General features: G+C 35.1%; 2 protein-coding genes across 3 annotated transcripts; one reads left to right on the top strand and one right to left on the bottom strand.

Annotated features, from left to right (window-relative positions):
- Nucleotides 1-27: 27 nt before the first annotated feature.
- LOC122397196 (protein pellino) lies at nt 28-5,878 on the bottom strand. 2 transcript variants are annotated; one of them, XM_043396182.1, is made up of 8 exons: nt 5,502-5,878; nt 3,282-3,462; nt 2,390-2,572; nt 2,084-2,315; nt 1,792-1,992; nt 1,361-1,648; nt 911-1,242; nt 28-471 (listed from the first exon to the last, which is right to left on the bottom strand). In XM_043396182.1, exons 2-8 carry the CDS (start codon nt 3,314-3,316, stop codon nt 345-347), a joined length of 1,398 nt encoding a protein of 465 aa, XP_043252117.1. In that variant the 5' UTR covers nt 3,317-3,462; nt 5,502-5,878; the 3' UTR covers nt 28-344. The 2 variants fall into 2 exon arrangements, with proteins under 2 accessions (XP_043252117.1, XP_043252118.1); XM_043396183.1 differs by lacking the exon at nt 3,282-3,462.
- A 2,609-nt stretch (nt 5,879-8,487) lies between these two features.
- Nucleotides 8,488-10,543, top strand: LOC122397445 (odorant receptor 13a-like). Its single transcript, XM_043396597.1, has 6 exons — nt 8,488-8,708; nt 9,047-9,211; nt 9,302-9,392; nt 9,571-9,707; nt 9,893-10,025; nt 10,481-10,543. The coding sequence occupies exons 1-6, from the start codon at nt 8,488-8,490 to the stop codon at nt 10,541-10,543; spliced, it is 810 nt and encodes a 269-aa protein (XP_043252532.1).
- The last annotated feature ends 385 nt before the right edge of the window (nt 10,544-10,928 follow it).

The raw sequence follows: 10,928 nt of genomic DNA, 5'->3' as shown, positions 1-10,928 counted from the left end.
AACAGTTTCGAACGAAAATATATAATACAAATATTTTTTTTTTTTTCTTCACGGATATTACACGATTAAGTTAAACAATTTAATAACATATTGAAAAATAATACATATGAATAATACTGTATAAGAAGGGATATTTATTTCACGTGGTCATTTATGTAATAATCATTGCGGAGCTATTTGTACATACAAAAGTTTGCTTAAATTTATATCAAGGAAGAAGAACAAAACTTTCGTTATATATTTGTATTAAGATTATTTACATTTTATTAATTTTAATAATCCTTGCACTTTATAAGAAGTTAATAATTTCTACACATACTCACGACCGTAATGGTAAACGAACCTCAATCTACATTATCTTGGAAAATCAGTTTCACATATCCTGGTGTTCCTTCGAGGGGGATTGCACAAAACGGACAAATTGCAATATATCCATTTGTACCATGTGGAATCGCGACTTTTTCCCAATATCTGCACCGAGGAAAAAGAAGTGATTTAACAAATATTCTTATCTGTACAATCAAAATATTAGTCTTTCTTTTGGGTACTCAAATTAGTGTACCTAACGCGTGAAACAAGAACTTTTACAACAGAGAAAATCAGTGCTACAATCGTGAATAAATGAAAATATGCTTTTTATCGGGGTAAAAAGCTCGGGAAATATTTTTCCGTAAAAAGACGTCCTCGCGTAACGAGATTCAGCAGTGAAGAAGCAAATATTATGTAACATTAACGTGCAATACTTTTAATAAACATATTACTTTTAGTTATGAAAATAATAGTATACTTTTGTTAATTTTAGGAATCCAACCCTATGTTTCGTGCCAGTCTTTTGTTCCGCGTAACCTAATTACCGTGTTACACATGGGATACCTGTATGTAAAAGCGATACGACGCAAGGTATACTAACTTTACTGTTTTCTCCGTAGCCATGTGCCCGCAAGGCCTAAATGCATAAGTAGGTGGGCCACAATCGACGTAGAACGCAGGTTCTATTCCCATAGAAAGTTTAACTACCGAGCCAGCCACTAGACACATCGGGCATCTTCTTGTCGCTTTATCTTTTTCCTGGCCCCAGTCGTGGTGGCCCTGCACGTGTCCACACTTCAAATACACGTACGGCTGCTGTTGCGCTGAGTCTGCAGCCGCTTTACGTGGTATGACTAACGTGTTCAGACCGACCGGGCACTGCGGTCTCCCAGCATTTATAGCGTCAACTAATTCCTCCAAATCGTGTTTTGTCTATACGAAACATCCACGATGAATCACTTCGTCATAAATTGTTAGAAGAATATGAGTTCCAATTGCATTATCTTGAGTCTATAGAAAGGTTCAGAGATTGTGCATCTCGTATATTTACCGGAGATTTCGCAAGACCTTCGGCGGATCTCCACAGTAACGTAGCACCGCACAGATCGATAAGCGTCCCGTCTTGCAAAATGTTATTCTCATCTTCGACAACGTTCCCTTTCTGTTGGGCGCTTCGGCTTTCTCTTAGCGAGAAAACGCCACCGCCAACGCTGACTTCTCTCCAAAAGCCACACTGCGCCTCGCCGCCGCAGAACTGGCCCCGCGGGTGCATTATTAAAACGCCATTCGTCGTGAGGCCATCGATCTCGCGATTCTCTTGCCACTTGGTTGCTTTTTCCTAAAGACACGTTTTTAGGCATTTTTCGAGTTTCGATTATCGATCTACCGTCCAATAGAATACGAGAAGCGAGTCTATCATTTTTATTAGTTATTCGAGAATAAAGTTTGTCAGACTCGTGATTACGGTGTAACAGAACTCACCCCTAAAAAGATATTTCTCGAGCTGTCAAAACCTGCGGCATATATTCTTGCGATTCTGGGATCCGACCGATCGGCTAAAATTCGACAAGCAAACCTGCTAATTGTACTTTGAGCAACACGTCCTTCGTTAGATCCGTCGCTGCCGCCTGCACATGTATCCATGACGACGAAATCAATTGGGGATTCGGAGGAACGTCCGACCTACGATACCATTTATAAACAAGGCAAGGTAAGTATTACAAGAATAATACGGTGTTCCAAGAACTGAAAAAGATACGAATAATACGCTCACCTGAAACATATCGGTTCCTTCATCTTCAGTATATTCCACAATAACGGCTTGTGTTCGGGATAAAGTGTACGAAATTGAATGTTGTTTTGTATTAAGAATAGCTTGTGAACTGTGAGGCGTTTTGACAATATAATGTTTACTACGCTTTACGCCATTTGGTACAGGCCTCTTAAAGAGAATGAACTTACTCCTCCTTCTTCCTCGATCCCCTGGTGGGAGAAATCCATTGTATCTGCACATTAAGTTTCAGTACGTTAATACTTATCCCAAAACGTATTGGAATAGATTTACAAACTGATCTCTTACCCAAGAATAACTAGCTCTCCGTATTTTACTAGCTGTTTTGGTTTTTCATGACGATAACTATGAGACCTATGAGGATTAGCATGCGAATGACTATGATTATGTTTACTGCGTGGACTATGAGGCGCGCCAACTGTTTCTCCTTCTTCCACAAGTAATGGACTTTCACTGCTACCACCGTCGGATCTAGAAAGAAACATATTTTAGACAAAATCTTTTATTTAAATTTTAATTGTTATAAAGGAGAGGTATAAATATTTGATCTGCAGTTAATTGGAAGTTAATTAAGTATTGTTAAGATTCGTGTTGTGGAAAGCAATGTAGAAAATTTTAGTTGCAATAACTAGCTTTGTAAGATAATAGAAGTAAAGAGACATTCAAGAATACTCTTATATGGTGGAAGTATCTAGATTTATGCTTTGTTTGATTCTTGATAACTTAAAATGTTAAATAACATCTTATCATACATTTATCTTACATACCATAAAATAAAATTACATTTAAAGTTGTTAGATAAATTGTCCCTTATACCCCACTACTAAGAAGGTGGATGTCAGTAACAGTTCTTGTAAGCCAGAAAGTACAGTTGTTATACAATAAAGTACAAGAAACAGTAAACTAGATCGTAACTTACTTTGAAGATAAACGAAACAAAAAATAGTTCACTGTATATTTTAGGAGTACAGATTTAATTATTGCTATTGTAATAATTTTAAGGAAGTTTTCCAAAAGAAGATCATACAATTAACAGAATTTCTTGAACATAATATTTAGATAGACTGTACAAAAATGTATTTTCAATTCAGAACATTCATAATACATAATGCTAAGCCATATATCTATACATTTCTCTGTTTTTGGCCTATAGTACTTAATACGTAAACCACTTACTTACCGCGAGGGGCATGGAATACGTTTAGTTACTGGCATCCTCCTTCGAGCAAAATTTACAGATAACTACTTCCACCGTACTTCAAAAGACACTCATTAGGACAGACAGTCTTATGTATCTCTTCGCGCGGCTGAGCAAATGTGAGCAAGTGCAACGCGGGTAGCTGCGAATTGGTAATTACAATCTGCAATAAGAAACATTCAGTGTAATTTGTTGCCAAAATATTACATATTTTGACGTGTGTTCCTACTCTATCTTTCTAAACGTAAAGAAATAAAGCAAATTAGTTGAATGTTTATAGATAACTAAGAGACATTTATTAATCCTATATTTATAGATAATTTAACAGCAATTATTTTTTAACAATGACACATAAATATAATATTATACATTGATGTTGTCTCATAGAAAAAACTGTCTGTTCCTATACACAATGAAAAACATGATTGTGGGTGTGGTCTAAATATCCCTTAAAAATGGTTTCTTATTGATAATACTGTTATTGTTCCACATAGTGGTGTTCGATGCATAGGAATATACCTTTACAGTATTGTATACATTATAAATTTTTAAATTATTAAAATAAACGTTTGTTAACTTTCTAGACACATTTAAACGAAAATGTGGAAATTCTTCATAATTTAGAAAGAATTCTTTCTTATTTGTAGTAGATGTATAACGTCTTCATTTATTTTTTAAGCATAAAAGAATCTAGTGTTATCAGCATAAAATCAATATTTTTTCTTCTACATTTAGACATTTGAAACCCTGCTTTTAAATAAGAGTAACACAAGATTTTATATAATTTATAAACGCTTAGCAAATAATGTCTTGTTACGTTCAGTTAAACAGCTGATTCATTATCTTATCCAAGATTTCATTCTTATCACAATATTGCACCAATTGATCATATCACTATCTACAAGGTAGAGATTATTCTAAAAATGACTATATGTCAAAACAGATGCATGCAAAATCTTTGAGTAAACATTTATTTAAATGATACATGCTTTTCATTTAAATAAACAAAATAATTGTATCTTTGTTTCATAGCACAACGAATGACGTTTTTATCGGAAGCAGCACGATTTCTAAATATTGTCGATCAAGTCTCTATGTCCCAGAAACTCAAATCTAAATACTTCCAACTCATTTTATTCTACAGGTCTGCATGCATGTTATTATCCACTTTTAATTAATCAAGATTCAAGGAATACATAAATGAAACATGACTTTGACAAACTGTACATTTATTTTTATACAAATTATACTTAGTCCTGGATTTCATGAATAAGTAGCTTCATAATTCTGTAAATGTTGTAAACAATCATTGCCATAAAATGTTTGTGTTTCTCGGAAAAAATAACAAGACACTTTTCACAAAACATAAAAACATTTATTGCATACTATCGGATTCCAAATAAAATAATACTTTTATTAAACAAGAGACATATTCATTTATTTATTCCATTAACAGTAAACGTTCTTCTCTTTAATTCTTATAGTAAAACTTGTATTCTACATAAATCATTAGGATACACAAATTTACAAGCGTTTGGAACTTTAATGCCCTCCGTAGGATGTTTGACATTATAAGGGACACTGTCAAGATAACATTATTAGGAATGTTGTTTTGGATAACAATGTCTGGAATGTTTACAATTCACTCTCATTCTCCTAGGCTTGTGTGCAGGCTCTTGTAGTACACTTTCTTGCCACGCAATCCAGTCACCAAAAAATAATTATAATTTCATCTGTCATCATATCAGAAGCATTAAAAAGAAATTGCCTAAATTATTATTCTTTAATCGATTTTTTTTTTTAAATTCAAAATAACGTTGAGGCTAATAAAGGGTGAGCACGTTACTTTAAATATTTATTTTTTATTCTAATATCAAAGAAAAGCTGCCCAGCTCCCAGCTTCGTCGATCATGAAGCTTCAGGAGCGAATACTAAACGCTATCGGGAGCATTTACTTTTCAAAGGAATACCAGTTAAGTGGTTATTTAAAAAAAAAAAAAATAAGAAAGAAATAAATATGCATATGTATGTAGCTATGTACGTGTGTGTATTTATTGTTGTTCGGTGAGCCGAAAATCATCGAAATGTCGACCGGCTTAGCGAAGAAATTACGGTGATCGATGCGAGCGAAGATCACGGAGGACTCGCGACGGACAAACAACGTTAATTAACCTAGGCATCCAGAAACGATGAACTATTTACCGTATCACCATGCTGAGCTCTGCGTTCAAAAACGGTTTCGCTGCACGTTCGAGACACGCGACAACAGTCACCCGTTTTGATCGTTTTCACGAACTAACGGTGTATAAAAATCATTTGTCCACTCTATGATGCCTTAATTTAATTTTCCATTTCTAAATTACACTGTTACTATGTTCGTATGATATTCCACCAATTTCACGTTTACGATCCTATTATTCATGATTAAAGACACACTCGGGTACCGTGGACAATACGAAAACAATAGAAAAAATCACCCCGACGCAGAAGAACTGCATCAAAAAATCTCACGGAACAAACGAAGCCGATTTATTCCATCGATAATCGCTCGACGCACTGATTATTTGTGTGCATCTCGCATAAACTATACGTATCGAGACGATCACAGGCGAACAATATCGGATGAGTGGAAGCCTCCGTAGGAGCCAATGTAGAAAAAAAATGTCTTGCAGCGTTGCGTCGTCGTCTTACCGCCAGAGGGCTGCGAATCGCAGCCAATTTTCGCGAGTGTCATTCGCTTTCTTGCTAAGAGCTAACCCATTGCTCTCGACGACCATTTCGTTAGGGGGAGCCAGCAACTCGAGATGATTTCACGAATGTTTGACGAATCTCTAACCAAGGATCTATGATCGGTATGATTTTCATGTATTACCGAAAATTGAAACAAATGTTGGTATTATTTCGGTATTCCAATTGTGGAGATTGCCAGTCTGACGACATTTTCGCGGTATCGTTATCGAACTCGAGAACCAATTTTCATTTATTTATATTTCACATCCCCTTTGTTATCGAGTCTGCTATCTCTAGTATATGATAAAGTAACTGTGGAAACGTTTTAGAATACAATGTTTTCAGAGTTAAATGGTGGTACCATTGGTGGTAATTATTTTGGTTTTGATATAGCAATTTCGGTACTAAAATAAAGTACTGGTAATATTGGTAAACTACAAGTAGTTGCCCCTTTTATTCTTAGGATATATTCCAATTTTTCCAAAGCTTAAAAAATCATCCGGAAAACAAAGAGATTCCAGCATAGGCTGCGATGATTTGGCATGAAATATTCCGGTTCTCCTCAATTCGCTGAGGAAATTGCACAACTATAGTTTGATTCGGATATTGTAACAAACGTAACGATAATTTGGTCGCGATATGTTACACCAGTACGAAGGCAGAGCTTTGTGTGTAACAAGTACTCTTTCAAATAAAACAAAAAATAGTCTAGTCGGTTAGTTGATAATTATACAAAATCCCAATAGTTACCGCAGCTGCCATAGTTGTCAGGCTGAAGAACAACGTGAAACGTTGCTGTAAACGTATCATGGAGGTCCTCTGAAAAGGCCATATACCGACTGTGACCAAAAGACGCTTGTTCAACAAGTATTCCGGCTGCTCGAAGAAATCCATGTTGGCCGTCGCCGTGTTTTATTTGTTTCTCTTCGATGCGATCACCGAAGAAAAGCTGAGACAAACTGCTAGCGGCCACCTGAGTCGGCGGTTCGAGCAACGAAAAATCATTAATCATTGATGGATCACACGAACAGGTGCAACCCGTACAGCGAGGCAAATTGGTTTCCCACAATTTTTTACATTCTATTCTGCTCCTATTACGCGTAGAAAATGACCGTTGCTCAAAGAAGATTGTCGTGTCGTTTAATTTGCACGATCGTTATTGCCGCGTAATTACAAGCACCGGTCAGAGATTTCTTTTCACGTTTCCCATCGTACCCTCACGCAAGAAAATAGCACACAGTCCTCTACTATAGTTCGTGCGGTGACTTCAAAGCGAATTCGTCCCACGAAAACCGCGCAAATAAATCGAATTTTCGTCTTTGTCGTAGAAGCTCGAAACCTTTGGGTCATTTTTGAATCACTGAAAAATGTTTTCGCCGAAACGATTCCGCAAACAATTAGCATTGTCGGGCTATTGGAGTACCTACGCTCGAAGCGCCACCCTTTCTTAACGCTTTGACGGCCGCTGTCACGTATACGTGACTTTACCAGCTAGCCGTTAGCGGCCGCTGTCACGTGTACGTGACTTCATCGTTTCGTCATCCGCTCGACTTATTACGTTTGTCGAGATTGAAATTTTATGTTTTTATAATATTATTCCTAGTATCTACTAAAATTTAATCGAAAACTTCGATCAAGTAGTTCAGGCATATCTTCGAGAAATTTGAGAAACCACGTTTTAGATTTCGATAATTTGGCATGGAATGACACTTCTCTATCTTTACATTCGATCGACGAGATTAATTGTTTGATTGTTTACGAGTCTTTGATCGTATTGACTTGTTTTAACATTTTACAGCTAAGATTCTTACAGTCTGCATCTTTTTCAGTTTAGTGGATTATGCACCGTGTGGGGAGTCGACTACGATGCTTTAATGGGGTCTCTGTCACCTGTCATTTGCATGTTTCTTTCATTGTCGATGTACTTAAACGCAATCTTTAGCACCAAGAAGGTAGATCTTTCATGTTTACTGTAAACGTTCATTCCTTATTCAGTACATGCAAAACATTTTATCAAGATGTTAGCCGACAATTGAAAATTTTCTTTTTCTGAATCGTTTGAAACGAATTTTATTAACGATTTTTTCATTAATAAAAATATAAATAAATTTTTTTATAGTCCTTGATAAAGCATTAGAATACAATACTCGTTGCATACAAAGTGTTTTCCTTTGTCAATTAAAGTTTTCTTCGACTTTGTAAAATGATTTATTCTACATTTCAGATAAAAAAAATGCTTCTGTTTATTAAGAAAGATTGTATCCGCTACCAGAACCGTCCCGAAAACGTGATTTTACAGTACTATAAAGTGCAAGGAAGAAAAATAACATTTTACTATTCATGTAAGTGTGTTCTCCATAGAATACAACTATTATGGTCATTTCTAGCATAAGAATTATTGTTTATTGTCATCTAAGTATACATTTATACGACGCTGGTCCTCTACATACTAATACCAATGGCGAATCTCGTAATTAACATTGCTACGCCGTCGAATAATTCCCAGCATACAGTATTTCTTTTTGAACTTAACTATGGCGTCGATACCGAGAAATACTTTTATTATATAATCATACATTCGTATGTGGGAGCTACAATAATGGGCCATTTGATTGTTGTATGTTATACCCTGTATGTGCTGTATGCTCAACACGCCTTCGCTCTATTTGCTATTGTCAGGTGAGAACTAACTGGCTATAAATACCAAATTATTGATCACAAAACAATTGAAAGATTTTATATTTAAAATATTAAAGTAATTCTGCTGAAAGAATAACATTTCGATGAAATCCTTTGTACGATAAGAACGAAATAAATGAGTAAATCAAATTTTTTTTCTTCAAATTGTTGAATCGATCATTAAATTTAAATTTGACATGGTGAAAATTGATCTGGTCATTTTTACATAAAATCTTACTTAAATAAATTCCTAAAAATATGACCTTCAAAAAGCTGTTTATTTATCGTAATATTTACCTCTTTAAATATTAAATATTAGTTATATTTTAACATAATAGTTACCAATTGAAGACTATCCATATTTTGGATGCAAACAATTTCATAAATTTAAAAGACGATAATTGGCTTAAAAAGTACGAATATGTAGAATTCACTCCAGAAGAACATAAAATGGTATACGAGAAATTGTTTTTCTGTATTCAGGAACATCAGAACGCGCTCAAGTTAGTATACTTTATATTCGGTATAATTTTTTAAAAATATTTCCTCTCGTCACTGAGACAATAATGTATTTACGCAGTTTCTCCCATTAGGTATGCAAAAGATCTCGAATCGTTGTTCATGAAATCCATATTCTTTCAACTGTTCTTTAATTGTTTAACATTAAGCGCTACAAGCGTTTGTGTAAGTACTTTCGAGCGGAAATGGATAAAGTTGGTATTCAAAAGATTTAAATTAATTAAAACGGAAGATGATTGTTTTTTAATTACGGGACTTTGAACAAAAATTTATAACGTGTATTGTATTCGAATCATTATTTAATTCTTATTTTATATGTTATATACTATTGTTATTCTTTTAGACTGTGAGGAAGCTAGGTAACGTAGCCGAAACGATCAGGTACGGTTCGGTCTCGATTGCACAAATAACTTACATATTCTCTCTTTGTCTTCCTGGACAAAGGCTAATGAATCATAGCGAAGACGTATACGCCGCCACGTAAGAATACAAATGTTATTGCAATTTGGTATATTTATCTGATTACTTGGCACTTTTCGTATTTATATCCCGCTTCGATGTACTTACGCGTAAATGACGATTTTCCGTGTATTACTGCGTACAGAAGAAATACGTGCACGAAACAGCTTTTCAATAAAGGGATTAATTTTTATGTACGTATTTAGATACGAGACTATGTGGTACAAATTTTCCAAAAAGACTGTAAGTTTATATAAAATACTGCTTATAAGATGTTTGATACCTAGTAAGCTAACAGCGTTCAAAATGGCACCATTGACGATGGAAACATTTCTCACGGTATATGTATAAGGAAATATCTATCATTAAAACAGTGTATTTTATACATGGCGTTCGGCTACCTCTGGGGAAAAATTTAATGGAGGATTCTAGAGGCCAAAATAAGACGAAAATCAAGAATACTAATTTGTTAATTGAGGCTCTGGGAAAGGAAGTTCCGTCTGCGGAACGGCAATCTGCGAACAGATGCGCGCGCACAATAGTGGTTCTCACTCAGCATGAGAAACTCTACTTACTGATGTACCGACAGCCTTACAGTTTTGTGAGTGAGAACCACTGCCACGCGTACGCAGCTGTTTGCAGATTGCCGTTCTACGCGCGGAACTTTAAACGTTAATAACTTTTTAACATTAATAATTTTTTTGCCCTCTAGAATCTCCCATTAAATTTGTTCCCAGAGATGGCTGAACATCCTGTATATTTTTACACCATTATCTCTGAATGTATACTTTTAGGTAATTCGAGCAGTGATGAGTTACTTCACTGTATTGTTGTCGGCAAACGAAACTAGCGAATGATACAGAAACATTGTATATAGTCTCTTAATTTGGCAATTTTCATAAAAATTTATGTAGACACCTCTACAAAGGATTGGAGAAATTAACGTAATGAAGGATATATTCGATAATATGCAGTATATATGTATGTATAGAATTAGAAGAATTAATAGTACACTGATTCCATAAATAAAGAAAACTGGGAATAGAGTAAGCTAATAAATCACTTGAATATCCTATAAATTTTTTAAATATAGTAATTTTATACCTACTACTTATCTCGGATGCAGAAATTGTCTTTTTTGGGGTGGCGTCACCTACAAAATTTTGGAAACCGGTGACCAGACAGGAGTATGCTCGTGTGTAACTCTACAAAAATGAAAAATTAACTAGTGAGTCTGACTGT

The sequence above is a fragment of the Colletes gigas genome, unplaced genomic scaffold, assembly GCF_013123115.1.
Source record: "Colletes gigas isolate AHSC1104 unplaced genomic scaffold, ASM1312311v1 Colletes_gigas_Sc00009, whole genome shotgun sequence".
NCBI classification, from domain to species: domain Eukaryota; kingdom Metazoa; phylum Arthropoda; class Insecta; order Hymenoptera; family Colletidae; genus Colletes; species Colletes gigas.
This window is presented reverse-complemented; position numbering and strand designations above follow the sequence as displayed.